Source organism: Gadus chalcogrammus, chromosome 15 (assembly GCF_026213295.1).
Source record: "Gadus chalcogrammus isolate NIFS_2021 chromosome 15, NIFS_Gcha_1.0, whole genome shotgun sequence".
In the NCBI taxonomy this organism is placed as follows: Eukaryota; Metazoa; Chordata; class Actinopteri; order Gadiformes; family Gadidae; genus Gadus; species Gadus chalcogrammus.
Genome location: NC_079426.1, coordinates 12,390,216 through 12,408,280, shown reverse-complemented (window position 1 = coordinate 12,408,280; position 18,065 = coordinate 12,390,216). Strand labels below are relative to the sequence as shown.

Sequence of the window (18,065 nt, the reverse complement as noted above, 5' to 3'; positions counted from 1 at the left end):
CTAATCTGTTACTCATACTGTTTACCAGAGGTTTGTCCACAGAAGGTTTGGTTTGGCACATGCCGCCGCCGCCCCCCCCCCCCCCCCCCCCCCCCCCCCCCCATTTTCTTTATTTTTAAAGGCCCACTCGTTCAGAATTTGACTTATTAAGAAAGCACTCTGAACCACTCTGCCATCTCTGCAGTGTTGTGGTCCCCTTGTGTCATTCTTTGCCAATCCTAGGCCAGCCCTGGTAAATGAGGGAGGACACGCCACGTTTATATGACAGCTCGAGAAAAACAGTCATGCTGTTCACCAACCTCGAGATCAAGGAGCAAATGATGATGGGTCACCCTGGGCATGTTACGACAGAGGTGGTCACAGACCTAACCTCGTGGTGACTACTTTTTCACACTTGTGTTTCCAACGAGTGCTTAAATGTGTTAAATGTCACACAAAGAGACATCATGTGGTGGAAAAAAATGGTTTCTAACTATAGATTACCATGTGGTAATTTAGCCTTTAGTACAACAATTACTATTTAGTAATTTAGCAGATGCTACTTTTTCGAAAGATACTTGCAGTAATTGCTCATACATGTTATTAGAAGGTAGGTGTTGCTGAAGGATTTCCACAGGTCAGACTAAGGCCATGGGGTATGACCCAATAACTTGACTGTGGGTATACACCCTAACAACCTGATTACTCGTCCTGTTTAAAAGTTAAGTTGAAATAGTGATGTCATTGGCATATACAATAGTATAATATCCACAGTCATGTACTGTTCAGCCTCTCACCTAACTAAGAGGTATGCTTGACATCTATTTATTTGTTTGGGAACTATTCACCGTGTTTTGACCGGGACCACGCCTTCGTACTGTATAGATACTGCAGTAATTATACATTATAAAAAACGGAATAATAAATGTAAATAATGGAGCACAACAGAGAGGATAAATATTTATAACAAATGAAAAGATTTTCTTAAGACAGTATTAGTATCCACAACTCAGCCATTATGGGGAATAAGTGTATAAGTGATTTTTGAAAGCTGAAGACAAACCTGTGATTAGATTCCCTTCTGGAAATCAAATTACATGCTGGTGCTGGCGGCATGACGGAAATAAACAACCACAAAAAAACAACAAGAACAAGGGCATAACGTCAAAAACGTACTGCCACTGAAATTAACATAAGACGACAACAACTGCTTTAATGTCCATCCCGAGTGGCCGTTCCCCTAGCAGTGTAGGCTACTGGTTTGTCACCAACAATAAAGGGAAAAACAACCCTGTTATATTGAACCGATGGAGCGTTTCCATATTGACCAATCAGGACATTCCTTTGTCAGTAAACAGCGCTGCATTTTTTGAACCCTTTCAAAATTAAACCAATTCCCTTAATTCTGCCCCCCGAGATGACTGAATTGATTTGTGGGAAAATCTCTGAGGCTTGACGCACGGAGGATGCGGGACCCGGAGATCAGCAGTCGGAAGGATGCATACAAGCACCACCTATACAGGGATGGGCTAACACAGCACCATACTCCCTCCACCAGGGGATTTACACAATGAAAACACAGTCCGTCCCCCAGAGAATGCTTTCTCTCCCTTGTAAAAGTTCAATCCATCACGAGATGGACTCGGTGGCGCACACCGCAATGGTTGAGTTCTGCTGCTAAGTGGAGTCTTTTGAAGGCGCAAATTAAGATGTTGCCTTTCACGAGGTGCCGTCTCCTTGAGATGCGTTTTCGTTTCATTTTGTCCCCTCATTTCGACAACAACAACGACAGAGCCTTTAATGAAAATGAATGCAAATTCACCCGCTGATATTCCTCTCTCTCTCCACAGGTGTTTGCCGGGAAAAATCATCACGCCTAATGGATGCATGAATAACATTAATTGTTAATCATGTGAGCACAAACAAAAAGTGTAACCCATTATGTCTTTAGTTGAGTTGATTCACGGTTCAGGGGGGGTTGATACACAGGTCTTTGTTTGTTTTAGAATTGCCCGTTTTATATCAGAACTATGGGATCAGGAAAAAATAAAGGATACCAGTGAGCGTTGCAACTCTTTGCTTCCGCAACACTATCACTATGCTACATAATCAATTCAACACAATTAATTCAGAGCAGAAACGTAAATGTAATCTCAGTGGAAGCAACCTATACGGCATGCAGTCAGTACGCATTAACAATGTGTACAACAGCGGACATCGAAGGCAGAGCCTAGAATCCCGACTCGTGCGTCAAACCTCACCCTGCCTGTCTCATAATCCGCTCCACAAAAAAACCCTAGGTTCTCCACCAGATCCCGTCCTTAACCGGAACCTTCCTCCCGAGTGTTTCCTCGGTCTCCCCTCCTCTGTGCTGAGTCACACTAACCCTATTAGCCGCCGCACCGCCTGTCCCACGGCTCACCGGTGACATTATTCCCCCATAACCCAGGGAGGGGGATGATGGATAGAGATAGCATAGCCGTTTGAGCAGCAAGCTCGAGCTACAATTAAAGAGATTAATTGATCAGGCGAATCATTTATTATTTTTATCGTTTTCCTAATTGCCGTTTCTTTATTGCTCCTGGCATCCGTCTGTCCAAGGAGCAGGAGACAGGAGGGCGGTATATAAAAGTTGAACATCTAATCTAACGTCGGTATTTGACAACGCCAACTCCGCTGGCCTGGACGTGCCTCCAGTCTGGTCTGCTGGTTTCGGTGTCAGCCGTCACCATGTTGAACAGTGACAAACACGTGGTGTTGGGTTGTTGTTTGTCTGTTGTCGGGACATTAGTGGCCTCTCGGGCTCTGTGTTGAGAGGTTCTCCCCCCGTCGTGGCACACCATACACACACACAGATGTTTAACAGGACACAGCCGTGTCCATTGGGGCAGGATAGGATCGTGGTTCAGGGGATTTACTGCCAGCCCAAACAAAAAAAAGGTGCTGGGATTCCAAATTCCCTCCAGTAGGCAACCTAGAGACAGATGCCCTAGGGCCTAGCATCTACCTGCTCAGTAATGAATTAAATTCATGGTAAGTCGCTTTGGATAAAATGGTCTGCTAAATAAAATAGGCATAATAAAAAAATAATCCTATCAATGGTCCCTAATGCCGTGAGGGAGGTCAACCAATCACATCAAAGCAAACCCACTAACTAGCTCCTTACAAGCTATCATGGGTGCAGAAAGATACAAAGGTGTGAATTAATTTATTTATAGTATATAGTATATTCAATTCATGAAAAGTTATAAATATACAGCTTCTTTTGATCATTCTTGCTCCTAATTTGGAAATAAGTAGGCAGAATATACAGAAGGTCTTAGACACAGGGTCCCGGGAAACTGCTTATTTCTTCGCTTAAGCTTGTATTTTCGGCGGCGTGTGGTCAGTGTATTCATGCTAATGTGTATATTTCTGAGTTGTGCGCATGCGGCTAGGACGCTAAGTACTCCTATAGGGACGAGTCAAAGTGTAAATGTTACAGGAGCCGTCATCCATGATAATGAAAGGCATCTGTGATCAGCCGTTGGAATTTAACCTGCGGGTCCCCTGGAAATTAATTTGGATCCTGAACAGCGGTCCCCTGTCGTCCCCCCAGAACAAGGAGCAACGCGACGGACTGCAGAAAGACAGACAAAGAAAGGGACAAAGGAATAAAGAAAGAGGGCAAAATGGAGGGGGAGAAAGAAATGGGCTTCAAGAATTAAGCACTTTTTTTTTATTTAAAGAAAATGAAATGAAGGAAGGTAAAGCAAAAAGAAAGAAAAAAAGAGAGAAAGAAAGAAAGACAGGGAGAAAAATTATCCTTTAGAAAGGCTTGATACGGAAATAAGACAGAGAAAAGCAGGAAAAGAGCAACCTTGCGTAGCACTGGGTAATCTCTTAGCAGTAATAGGTCTGTTTCTCGCCTGCCCGCCCAATTAGAGGAAAATAATATTCGAGGTAGCCTGTCGTGATGACGCTTCGCTGGGGACTGTGTGAAGCAAGGTGTTGCAGGCACATCGCAGACCCGGTGCACTGTAATGAGAGCTGGGCTGGAGAGACTCGCTGGAGATCTGGTTAGACCATGGAAGAACAAATCCTGTGGACAGGTTGGGATGAGACACATCTCTTTTGGTGTGTCCTTGTGTGTGTGTGTGTGTGTGTGTGTGTGTGTGTGTGTGTGTGTGTGTGTGTGTGTGTGTGTGTGTGTGCGTGCGTGTGTGCGTGCGTGCGTGTGTGCGTGCTGTGTGTGCGTGCGTGCGTGCGTGCGTGCGTGCGTGCGTGCGTGTGTGCGTGCGTGCGTGCGTGCGTGTGTGTGTCTGTGTCTGTGTGTGTGTGTGTGAGAGAGAGATATAGATGGATCTATGAGATGAATAGGTGCAATGAAGATAGATAGATAGATGAGATAGGTACAGTAGATAGGTATAGCTAGATAGAGAGATAGTGAGATACCGTAGGTAGATAGATCGCTGAAGTATATAGATGGATACAGTAGATGGATGGATAGATAAAGTAGATAAGTTGACACAGTAGATCGATAGAAACAGTATATACAGTAAATAGATAGACACTAGATAGACAGATACACAGACAGATAGAGTTGGAGACATAAATTGTGGTTGGAATGGCACCTATCTATTGAACCACTTCAACAAAATCTGATCTTTGAGTTTCCAGAGAGCATCTCTCCATAATATACATTCCAATTTTATTTTAATATGCAATTATTTTGCCCCGCCTGGTCCGCGGAGGACAGAAAGCGAAAAAAGCCAGCCCCCAGAAGAAGCCACCAACAACTTGAACAGGGAGAGTAAATTAAAAGTAACGGAGACGAAAAACGAGGAGCGAACGACAAGATAAGGGGAACACTTAACTCCTCAGAGGCTGGGAGCCAATCTTAAAAATGATTGGTTAACTTTCCCGGGGCAAAGCTCCCTTTTCCCTCACATCAATAAAACATAAACATGAATAAATGCACAGCTTTTGGCCTTCCAGGGTCCTTACTTAATTTCATGTATGCAAGTGAGTGATGATATGCACGGCTAATTGTATTTGCCTCAGGGCTGAATAGAGTTGCCGCTGCCATTCTTGTTTGTCGGTCTGTCCTTTTTTTTGTTTTGCATTTACGGAAATATACAATACAGTGGTAGGAAGTCCTTCGAGTTGACACCGCATTTCATTCCTCCTCAATAAGCGTGCTGTGAATCATCCTGAGCCGACCCTACTTTTCCACGACATTTCCCCGCTTGTGATGCGCGTGTAATCGCAACCCTGCGGTGCAATGACTCGGACGCAGATTGGCGTCGCCTATCAATAATTTCTGAGATGTGTGCGGTGATGTGCTTTTCATGTTTCCACCGGGGGAGGATTCATCTCAACAGTTGTCCGCCTCACCAGCCCACCAGTCCCTGAAGTGGACCCTCTGTGACCCCGTGCATGACTGAGGGGACGGGACAGACGGACGTCGGTGTCTTTAATGAGCCATTTGTGCAGAAACGGCCTTGCGTTTGACAAAGCTCACATTGACAGCTGGGGGAGGAGGGGAGGTGATTTAGCGACACTATGTTTTGCTTGAAAAAGGTTGAGGCTGGAAATGTGTTTCTGAGCCTCCTACTTGGGCTCTGTGGCCAGGTCAGCTGAAAGGACGGGCCCTGGTTCAGTCCCCAGTGTCGGCAGCCAAACCTGTAGACGACCTTGCTTGAGATGCACCTATAACCCCTACCAGCATCAATTACATGTAGTGTGTCTCCATTCATTATCAGTCGCTTTGGATGGAAGTTTGCTTAATGAGTTGATAGTCAACAGTAACCTTATTTGAAAATTAGTCCATGAAGTTGGAAGAACGGGCAGAATTATGAGTCTTAGACATTTATAAAAACATTCACTACTTGACTTTGATTGCCATAATTGGGGTGGTGGCTGGATGTCTGGCATTTCTGAGCATGACGAACACGAGCAACTCTCATCCAAAGTGTGTTTCCTGCATCCTCCAGCAGCCAGTACCAAGGGGTCGATATCAAGGGCCACAGAAGATGAAGCCACTAATGATCAACACTGTGGCAGTTTCCCCTCATCATTCTGTCTTTTTTCATTTGAGTTATTGTAAAAAGCGATTAGTGGGAAACATCAGAGCCATTTAACGGCGTCTTGCCTCCAAATTGATTCAGACTGTACCGGTGCTCTGAGCAGACACGGTGTGTTTAGTTATGCAAACGGTTATCTCCCGGCGTGATTGGTTAATTAACCCGTAACGCAGATAGTCCGGGCGGCGAACAGTGGTCGTTTGAAGGCTAAATCTCGGGGGTCAATTGGGTTTTTAACATTTTCCACACAGGCTCGAAGGCACGTCATTGTTCGCACAACTCCTTTTTTTTCTCCCATCTTAATGACTTGCTCGCTGGGTCCTGATAGGTTAATGTGTTTAAACTCACTGTAATTGAGCTTTCGACCTATCTTTCAGCCATCGCTCTCCATTTTTTCAGCCCTCATTAATATCCCATGTGCTCCCGTCTCTACATTGGACGGCTGTCTGTGCTGGCGTTGCCGTCGCCTGGCTCCACAGCCGTAACGCAGGTGCCCCCTGGTTAACCGTCTCTTATTAGATCCACGCTTTATAGTGGTCCCCACTGGAAGACGTTTTAAAAGGCCATCAGACAAACAATAATGCACATCGCACATCATTTAATTGTGGCTGCCAGAGGCTCTTATAATGCGTCTCAAGGTTTTTTTTTTTTTTCTTCGATAAAACCCGAACTGCCACTGTCCTCAAGAACGACGAAACGAGGACGGGATATTTCTGTTCTCCGTGTGAGACGCAGAAGGAGGTGGAAGAGAAGGGGAAAATTGTCAGAGGAAGCACACGCACGCAGGCAGACGGTGTGAGTGCCGGCGGTTTGCGTTGTCTGTATTTCATTTCTTAGTTCAGTGAGCGATGTGCAGGTGTCTCTGTCATGCAGGTGTATCATTCCAGCTGAGCTACCGACACCCATACACACACACACACACACACACACACACACACACACACACACACACACACACACACACACACACACCAAGATCACCTGTCATTTGTGATGTCACACGTAGATAACGTTTATTGCAATATGATAATGCAATAAACGCCCCCCCCCCCCACCCCTTCTGCCCAGACACCCCTCATTCTCATTCCATGTCATTAGCAAAATTCAAGTAAAACATGGTTAATAAATGGATGCATGAAGGGATGTAAAAAGGGGCCTTTAATTGACGTTTAATTAATCATGGGTCTTGTTGCTATGCTGCAGGTGATCCTGATATTGACCAAGCTGTACGACTTCAATCTCGGCGCTGTAACCGAAAGCTCATTATGGAGGTAAGGAGGAGGGGGGGGGGGGGGGGGTAAATCAATGTTTATGTTGTTGCTATATATTATTTGACTTTTGCCTTCTCCATCTAAATATCAAAGCAAGTTTCCCCTACACCACCGGCGAAGGGTAGGGATTGTGTAAAAATGCAAAGTAAGAAGCAGAGATGCAATTGTGAGATAATGTATTCATGGGGAAAGTAGTATATGGTAAGTATGATTTATTTCACTCTCCCCACTGTGCAACAACAGAGTTATGGGGAGAACCAATATGAAATATGTTTTAATAAAGTGGTGTAGGAACCCCACCCTGCACCAGGGGCCTCCCCCCTCGGATACACGGGAACGAGAGGGGGGCTTCGGATGAGGACCACGTCCTTCTCCTCGTAAACCTCTTTTCCTATTATGCTGTACTGGCCGGGCTTGATTTGGTTTGACTCGGTTTGGGGCAGCTATTGCCGGATTGGTGTCCTTCACAAAAGGCGTGCCCGTTTGAAGGTATGTCATTAACTGATGAAGCGCTTGTCTTGAGTCAAACGACACAACAACATAGACTTATTGTAGCCTGTTTAGTTTTATATTGTAGCCTATCGTCAATTGGATTGATCCGTTGAAAGTCCATTTCATATATTTGGTTTGTTTCAAATTGACGGATCGCACCAAATGATATCCGCGGTGTGGAATTTAGTTTGATGTTCAATAGGCCTCCCCTCTTTTGCCATCTAATCTCAATAGCTCATTGAGTGACGATTTATTTGAGATTAGACTTGTTTACACATTTGCCAATGTTTAACACATAGTTCCAAGAGTTCCACATGATGTCCTTGATATTAGGAAAAAACATGTTGATTATCTTAATCAGCGATCTAATAGTGTGAAATATTGTCCAATGTTTAGTCTTTAGAACAAGAGTAATCTGAAAGAAATCCGTCCTTTTTCAACTAGCAATTTGGTTTGCAAGCATCATGCTAAAATCACTGCAGTGCACATGTCTCTAAACTTTCATTAACCTTTTATAAATGACATAGTTATATGAAGAATGAATAATAACCAATCCAGCTGTTGAACTATAGCCATACTCTGCGTACATGGCGTGCATCTCAGCCACAGGAACGCACAATTATTGTAACAAGTGTCAGGGGACTTATTCCGACACTTTGAGAGACAACCTGTTGCTCCTGACATCGAGCAGGGCTGAGCGGGCCGCTCGGAGGCGGGTCAGTCGCGCTTTCCCCCTACTGCAGAGATGTTCCATCTCGGGCCCAGCTCGACACAACACAGCACGTTCAAATAGGCAATGGAAACACAAATCGTCACGGCACAGTTTGACTTGGCGCGAGTGCCAATGGAAAAGTGCCATTGCCTTCAGAAATGATGAACCATTTCCAGGGTTGAGTTTTTCTCCGAAGGCAATGCATTTCTAATGTTATGGGATGAGCCCTGGGTTTGCATTTATTTTTTATCCATGCTTTTGTGAGCTTGGTGAGCTTGTCTGACTCACCGAGGCAAAGGCACGATTAAAAATGGGAACTAATTAAGATACATTCGATGTGCGTTGTGTTCTATAGTCACCTCTCCCCGACCTCTGATATCATACCTGCTTTTCACTTCAGCTCCTATGGATAAGTTTCGCCAATTTAGTAACGTTTTGCTGAGATTCCCCAAAAACCCAAAGCTTTTACAAGAGACTATATTGTCAAATTCTCCAAACAGTGAGGTCATTAGGAAATACACACAGAGCACGGGGTAGATATCAGCTTCAGGGGAGCTGCGGTCAGGATTTATAAACCACATGACAGCCCACGTTGTGTACGGGGAGGTTTTCCATCAGCCAGATGTCCGCTTAGCGACAGTTCCTTCGGTAAATCAGAGCTGAGACGAGGTGTGCGGCCCGGCCGGGTGGATATTGAGAAATGCAGTGAAGAGGTTTTCAATATAAAACAGTTTTGAGGTAGTAATGAAAAGAAAAAAAAAAGGAAGTGGAAAGGCAAACCTTTCCTTTTGTGTGTGAAAACAACATCAATTATTGATGCCGGCAGCCCCCGAGTGGGAAAAGTGTGGTAAATGTGATGTGATGATCATCGGACGACTCCCGGAAGCGTTCCAACAATCCTTGAGTTTCCTTTTAGTGTAAAACCTCTCATAGTGAGGAGTTACATGAAACAGTAATAAAGTATTGTAATATTCAGGCAACCCATAGACTCCCTTGGTTCAAAAAGCCCAAACACAACGTTGTGTCAACGGAGAGAAATTCTTAAAGCACAACATTCAGGTGTAAAGACTTCTGAAACAATGTCAAACAGCAAATGGAATGATTCGGCTTAATGCACAGGTAGCCGCTGGAGACAGCAGGGGTATCTATCCAATTACGCATTGAAATTACATTTGGAGTCAGTCAGGTAGAACTTGAGAGTGGATTGGCTGTTTATGGCAAAGACAAATTCAAGCATAAGGACTGTGGAGACTGCAGAGACGAACACACATGCATGAAAGAATGCGCACACACATGTGCATGCACACACACACACACACACAGACTCACACTCACACTCACACACACACACGCACACGCACACACACACACACACACACACACACACACACACACACACACACACACACACACACACACACACACACACACACACACACACACACACACACCATGATTCACTGAGAGGAGCAGGTGCATTTTAATGTGAATGTATCCCATTTGTTTGTAGCTGCTGGCTAACTCTGTGCTCTGCTAAGGACATGAATACTCCCTTATGCTGTAATAAGGAAGGGTACAGCGAACGAACAAGGTCCCAGCAACATGGGAGCAATTATTATTAGTGTCTCCTTTGTGTCATGAAGTAGCTCAACAGGGCGTCTGGCAACCGCAAGGTTGCTGGTTGGATCGTGGGCTCCTCCTAGCCAAGTGTTGAGGTGTCCCCGAGACACCTAGCTCTAGTCACCCCCTGAGCTGGCTGTCGCCTTGCATGGTTCACATAGGTGTGGGTGAAGGAATGTGTGTATGAATGGATGGATGAATGAATGAACGTGTGAACTGGTGTATGAATGGGTGTATGTATGCGTGTATGAATTGTGGGCTATAAAAAAGGAGTCCATTTATCATAAAATAAAGTTAAGTAAAAAGCCCATTTTTTTCTTCTTGTTTGTTTGACTGCCTTCTTCGTTGTTTGTTCGCTTGTTCGCAAGAAGTGTTACTGAGAATGTGCACAACATAGTATACACTATTATAAAGTTGATAAGATTCCAGAGCACAATCAAATGTCATTCTGATAGTGTGTTTAATTCATGTAATTGCGAAACGTACGGAATGTACTCATCTTGCAAATGCTATTATTTGATAGATTCTAAAGGTCTGAGGTTACAGGAGTGTCGAAATGTTGGAATGAAAGGATAACCGGGGAATACACACAGGTTTAAAGGGCAATACATTTGACAATTGATTCTACCTGCTCTGCATACAAAGTCTAGCCTTTGACGCAAAACCTAATATACCATTTGCGAGCCTACAGTTCGTACTGAACAAGCCAAGATGACTTTGAGAAACCCGAGGGTTAATCAATAATTATTAATCCTTAGCAAGTCCATTTATTATTGCAATTTATGTATATCCATTTCATTCGTTGATTTGTTTATACTTATTTCTCTCGTTTCAGATCCGTGAATTATGGAAGCACTTACACAAAAATGAATGACAAAATCCGCTCGAGAACGGTGTTGAGTTATCTTTATGTATGTCCGACCAACAAGAGGAAGGTAATATTAAAATCTCCTTGATATTATTTTTATTTCTCTGTACAATAGGCCCAGATCTTTTATTCACATCCTATATCCAACTATAAAAGCATAAAGATTTTCCCCCTCACTATCTCCCCCCCCCCTCTCTCTCTCCCTCTCCATCCCTCTCTGCAACTCCCTCCATCTTTCCCTCGCTGCCTCTCTCTCTCTCTTTCTCTCTCTCCCTCCCTCCCCCTCTCCCCCTCCCTGCCTCCCTGTCAGATAATGCTGCTGAGTGACCCTGAGATGGAGAGCGCAGTGCTCATCAGCTCTGATGAAGGGGCGAGCTTTGAGAAGCACCCCATTAACTTTTATATACAGAGCCTCCTCTTCCACCCGGCTCAGGAGAACTGGATACTGGCATTCAGTCACGACAGCAAGGTAGCCTGGGCAGAAAGCTTTCTCAACGACTCTCACCCTCTCTCTCCCCCTCTCTGCCACCAAGAGAGGCTCTGAGCTCTTAAAATGATATGTAAAATAGTCACCATAAAACTTCTTGTTTGCATGCTGATTGTGTTCCGGTTCAACTCTTCGCTTCATAACGGGAAGTTTGTGGTGTGCAGTGATATTATCTTAACCCTTACCCTGTATTGTGAGACTGTGACAGTGATATATGTTTATGTATATATTTATTTCTGTTTTTGCAGTTGTACAGTTCAATGGACTTTGGAAGGAAGTGGCTTCTCGTGCACGACAACGTAATGCCGGGCCGATTCTACTGGTACGTTCTTAACACACAAGAACACAAGCTGGATGTTATTCCTCCTTGTGTGTATCTGACTGCTTGTAATTGCCTATAATCACCATGTTTATAGCATTACGTTAGCTAAGGGTGATCCACTGACAGTATGTCAACAAAAAAATAGGATATTTTTCTCATGTCAACCACGGACAAAATAATGTGCTCCTTTTCTTTTTTTCCCCTATTTCAAAAACTAAAAGATATGACATGCTGTTTTTGTTGTCACTGTCATTTTGTTATCTGGTCTGGACGAGCGTGAGCTAGTGAATATTAATGCAGAGCTATTCATCCCATCTTGTCACTGTGTGCGTCAGGGCCAAAGTGGCTTTTGAGCTGAGCAGAAGGAAAGGCATGATTTTCGAGAGTCCCCTCGAACCGAAAGTAATGTGATGAATAAAAGCTGAAATAGGAACAAGAACAGGTGCTGTGGCACCCCATTACCCCCTGAAGACTAGCATGGTATAGGATCATATATTATATCAGAGTATGGCTTTGCATGAAATAGAATGAACAATGAAATAAAATACATAAATAAAATACACAATTCAAACGGATCAAGCATCATGAACGATTTAAATTTCTGTTTATTAGGTACAAAATACTCCTCATTTCATTGAATTTGTCAATATTCTAAGTGTCCAGTGTAAAGAATTCAGGATATCAAGATTAATTTAAAGAGAGCTATGGGATAACTCCTTGTCTCCTTGCATTTAACCTTTCTCACATGTAACACACACACACACCCACATTACTCTGATCCTCCTCTTCCTCTTACCCCTCCTCCGCCCTTCCTCCACCCTTACCCCCCATCTCCTCCTCCTTCTCCTCCATCTTCTTCCCTCCATCCTCTTCCTCCTCCTCCACCACCCCTACTCCACTCCTCCTCTCCCCCTGGTCCTCATTCCGCATTCTCCTCCCACTCCTCCCTTCCTCTTCTTCCTCTCATCCTCTCCTCCTCCTCCTCCTCCTCCACCCACTCCTCCACCCTCTCTTCCCCTTCTGTAGGGCAGCGGTGGGCTTGGACAAGGACCAGGACGTGGTCCACATTGAGACTCGTATCGCTAAAAGCCGTGAGTCGTGTTAGTCCGGCCGTTAGACTGTCTGTTGGTCAGTCCGTCTGTTAGTCAGTCCGTCCGTTAGTCAGTCCGTCCGTTGTGTCAGTCGTTAGACCGTCAGTTAGACCGTCTGTTAGTCCGTCTGTTAGACCGTCTGTTAGTCCGTCTGTTAGGACGTCAGTTAGACCGTCTGTTAGTCCGTCTGTTAGACCGTCTGTTAGTCCGTCTGTTAGACCGTCTGTTAGTCCGTCTGTTAGGACGTCAGTTAGACCGTCTGTTAGTCCGTCTGTTAGTCCGTCTGTTAGTCCGTCTGTTAGACCGTCCGTCTGTGGAGCAAGACCCCGTGGACCCCCGCCCCGCCCTTCGTGGTTACCACGTGGTCACCGGGAAGACGAGAGCGGGAGTCCCCCATGTCTTTTAAAGTAGACTAGAAATCTACGGGAGAAAAAGGGTAAAGTTACACAGAGCTTTGATCGATGCTTCGCCCTCCTTAATTATTCCCCGGCGAGCCGGCGGGAGAAGCCGAAACTCTGGCTAACACCGCACCCTGCGTTCTGTCTGACATAAATTGCGTTGGCAGTTCTACGGCATGGAGGGGGGAAGCCCGGAGCCTGGGCCCGGGAGACGGGGGCCCTCGCCCTGGGACGTAGCACTCAACGGCTCCGTGGGGGACTGGATCAAATGCTCTCATTATTAGACGGACCGGTCGACCTCAGCCACTATTCAGTCGCTATTTAAACGGCCCCTCTCCTGCTGCTCATACTGCGTCCTTCCGACGCACGCCTCGTACCTAATGCATGTTCTCTCAGGCGGTAGATGTTGTACCAAATGATATCTAAATGGATGATAATGTGTTCTCCCTGTCAGGAGCCCAGTACGTGCGGTGCCGGGCCCAGCGCTGTACAGAGGCCAATCGGCAGTACCTGTTCCCTGGGTACGTGGACACCAACTCCCTGGTGGTGCAGGACGAGTACGTCTTCACTCAGGTCTGTGGAGAAATGCTACTATACTATAAGCTGTACAGTACTATAGAAGACATGGCTCATCTCATCTAAGCTGTACGATACAGTACTAACATACTGTACTATTATATGCTATACCATAGGGAATCTATACTACATAGTAGTAGCCTGCTATCTTATACTATACTGTGCTTTCCTATTTTGAACAAAACTGAATTGCACCATTTACACATTACTGCACTATGCTATGCTATACTGTACTTTATTATATTATGATATTAAATCAAATCTCTATAGTATTTGATTAATCCCAGATGGGAGATTACACCTGAACAGATAAATAACATATCTGCTATACTACGCTATGCTAAGCTAACTATATTACACTACATCGTGTGGTGCTATGCTACACTACACAATGCGAAACCATCCGACAGCAGCTGCTGCACCCTCAGAACACTCAGTACTTCCCCGTGTGACCAACCCCTCCTCACACCTGTTACCCGGGGCGACGAGCTGAAGCCGGGGTCCTGCTCTCTGTATAGTGGGCCGGACTGTAAATGGCAGAGCGGCTGCGAGACGCTCCGTCGTCCGCCTTATTACTGTTCACATTAACATTGGTCTCATTAGCCAAGGCCGGCCATGTCGTTAGAACGCAAACTTCCAGTGTCCCCTGCCGTCATTGATTTCCCTCCCCAGCCGAGGAAGATTGTGTCTCTGCGGGCCGTTGTGATGCACTTTGCCTAAATAACGTTGACTAAAAACCCCAAACAAATCACTTGCACACACGCACACACACACACGCACACACACACACACACACACACACACACACACACTTACACTCAAACACACACAGAATATAACAGCAATGTTACCCTAACTTTGGAATGAGTCACTCTGCATTCGTTGCAATAAGAATAAACATTTGCATGTGTCTGCATTTTCTTTCCCCCCCCCTACATTTCTTTATCCATAAATTGACTTTGCAGATATGATAAGATGTCACAGAAGCAATATCTCATCGCTGACCCAATTTCTACCCCTCTCTGCGTACTTTATTAACTTTCCAAACTTGATTGGAATGGCTTCAAACTGATGGGAAAAAAAAACATATATATATATATACACAGCGATGTGCGATAGAAAAAATTGGCTTCAACACAATTTGGGAACTGAGTTTCTGTGAAACGCGATCATGACAGCGAATGGCATGAAGGGAAAAAAGAAAAGGGAGAAGACCAAACTGGACATGTTGGTCGGTGGCGTGGCGTCCCCGCACTCGGCCATGGTGGCTCACTGGTGACTTTCTCCTGACTTTCACTGCTCGGGGGCAGTTAGATTTAACTTGACAAAGAGTAATGAGGTTATCGATTGGGGCTACAACGAAATAAGCAGTCTTCAACACCTCCGCACTCTCCCGGGGACCGAGGAGAACGGCCAAGTGCAACATCCTGGAGGAGCGCGGCTCGGGAATAGCCAGTCCATTGATTTTCGATAGATTATTCTATTAGGGCCCCTAATGTAGTGTGGTCAGGGACAAACACCATCTCTCTAGTTGATTAGAAAATAAGCAATCACATGGTGTCACTGTGGGCCGTAAGTGGAGGCGAAAAGTGGGAAATGCATAAGGAATCTTTTTTTTACTGAGGCTGGCTATGGAGGTACTTCTGGCCGCCTTGTTTTGTAAGCCTCTTAGCTTTATGCTAATGGGGATAATGATGTCCTTTTTTCCTCGGCCGGTGTTATTATTCTCTGCCTTCCTCTGCGCCGGATCGTTTGTATTGGAGAGTCAAGTGGTGTGAGAAAAGTGTCCTTATGGGAGTGTTTCATCTAGTTATCTCAGGAGCACAACACCCTTAGATCTACATTTAGTTTACCGTGTTCCTATATTAGTGTAACACTTCTCCTAATCCTACTGGTGCTACAGTCCGCAAGCTCGGAGAAAGATTCAATTGTCGTTGACAGAAATAACACAGAATAATACGTCTTCCAAGGTTTCACTCTGAACCAATACCGTGGGAATGTAATTCTATAATTCTCATGATTGCCTTGGCATTATTTTTGGATGCCTTTTTTACAGCATCTTTGTATTTGTGTTTTCCAAGGTGACAAAGTCGGGGAGGGCCAGCTATTACGTGTCCTACATGAGGGAGCCATTTAAGCAGATGCAGCTGCCTAAATACTGTCTTCCCAAGGTAAGCAGCCAGAAAACAACACAAACACTTATGTGTTTCATCTCATCATGAGGGTCATGCATTGTGCGATTTGTCACTGATGATCATAATATTGCATTGCGTTATTTTGAGAACAAAATTGCAACCCGTTGCAATCGCACAACAGAATGCATGAGCTCTCTTTATTATCTGTCTTTGATTTATTTTTGTTTGCGCTGTGTGTGTGTGTGTGCGTATGTGTGTGTGTGTGGGTGCTTGAAAGTGTGTGTGTGTGTGTGTTTGTGGGTGTGTGTGTGTGTGCATCTTACTTCTTCATCTTCCATTCCATTATCATTTAGAATATATGCATGAAAAGCCTTGATAATGTTGTTTTTGCTTTTTGACCGGAACAGATAGAAAGCACAACTGGATGTGCCGTTTACCTCTAAACACATGTTGTTCCCGCTGATGTCAAACCAATTAATCATTAATCATTAATCATGTTTTGAGACACATTTTAGATTTGGTCAAATTGTTCCTTGTGTGCCCTATTGTGCATGTAACACGTCAGATATTAACTAGTTAACTTAAGCATGGAAAATAATTGGATAACAAATAGTTTTATCTATAATTCAACACACAAAATATGTGGATCACTAGAGGACAAACCTACAATAGGCTGTATATTATCTGCAGATGGATCTGTATGGAATGTAGAATTCTCTCCCTCTCTCTCCAGGACATGCACATCATCAGTACAGACGAGAAGCAGGTATTTGCTGCAGTGCAGGAGTGGAACCAGAACCACACATACAGTCTGTACATCTCGGACTCCCCCGGGGTCTACTTCACCCTCTCCCTGGAGAACCTGAGGACCAGCCGGGGCCCCGCGGGTAACCTGCTTGTGGACTTCTACAAGGTATCTACCGGATGTGTTGCTTGCTCTGGAAACTGTGAAAGTGTAGGCAGTAGGTAGCCCCGAAGCGACCCGGGTAGCCTTCCAACCTGCAGCCTTATGCTATGTGCTGCCTTTTCCTTTGCTCAAAAGTGACTCACAAGCGAGACTGACTCACTTGAAAGTAAAGAATAAGGCATGAGCCAAGTTTCAAGACGAGCAACTGGACAGAGTGCAGAAAAACTGAAGCTATAGGAATCTGAAAAGACAAGTCGATATTTTTTTCTCTACTTAAAGAGATGAAGAACTGCACACTCGCCTGTTCATGAGATGCTCTTCAGACATGTTTTGAAGATAAGGAGGGATTCAGCAGACTGTAGGAGGCAAACGTCCATACGCGTATAAGAGTTCTATAAATAAATCCACTATAGTAGCTCTGTTGCAGGCCAGAAACTGTTTTGAGTTCCTTTGTAACGTTGAAACAAAGTCCCATTACTCAAGGGATAAAGAAAAATATATATCAACTGAACTACCCCACCAAACGTCCAGGATGAAGGTTCCATACATCCATGTGAAAACTCTAAATGCTTCATTGCAGGAAAGGTCCAAACATAAATCCAAACATGTAGTCCAATGTGATTAAAAAAGTAATCTCCGAAGAAGTCAATTTGAAATTTGGCCCCTGCCCCATTTAAACTCACGCTTTAACTTTTTAATATAGTTCTGAGTAATATAGCCTAGTTTGAGTGCTTCTCTCGTTTCTCACTCTCCACAGGGCAGCCATCTTGGTTGCCCTCCAAACAAAACCAAATTGTGGGCGTGGCCAAATGATATACAAATATAGGGTTGGGTCATGGATCCACCTGGAAAGAGGGTGTGAAGGGGCATGACGGCTGATCGATCAACCATAATTTATTAAGCTATCATGAACATTCAGATCAGATAAGGTAGCATAATAATGACAGGACATGTCTATAAAGCAGAGGTTTTGTTTAACATGAAATTAATGCAAACAAAGAATCGAAACACACGTCAAATTACATTGACATCTAAACGATCCGAGTGTTTGTCACCCATAAAGGGGCTTGGCCATGAGGTTGTGATAATAACCCATATGTGCCGGTGTAAGTGCCATATTGGCTCGGCTACCAGATCGGCTC

The 18,065-nt window shown here is 44.6% G+C and overlaps 1 protein-coding gene across 1 annotated transcript in view; it reads left to right on the top strand.

Annotated features, from left to right (window-relative positions):
• Window positions 1–18,065, top strand: part of sorcs3b (sortilin related VPS10 domain containing receptor 3b) — a 47,360-nt gene that overhangs the window by 7,856 nt on the left and 21,439 nt on the right. The window contains exons 2-9 of the mRNA XM_056609951.1: window positions 7,248–7,315; window positions 10,975–11,074; window positions 11,318–11,476; window positions 11,743–11,816; window positions 12,843–12,907; window positions 13,760–13,878; window positions 15,963–16,052; window positions 16,750–16,929. Of these exons, the coding sequence (XP_056465926.1) occupies window positions 7,248–7,315; window positions 10,975–11,074; window positions 11,318–11,476; window positions 11,743–11,816; window positions 12,843–12,907; window positions 13,760–13,878; window positions 15,963–16,052; window positions 16,750–16,929 (855 nt within the window). The remainder of the gene's footprint in view (window positions 1–7,247; window positions 7,316–10,974; window positions 11,075–11,317; window positions 11,477–11,742; window positions 11,817–12,842; window positions 12,908–13,759; window positions 13,879–15,962; window positions 16,053–16,749; window positions 16,930–18,065) is intronic.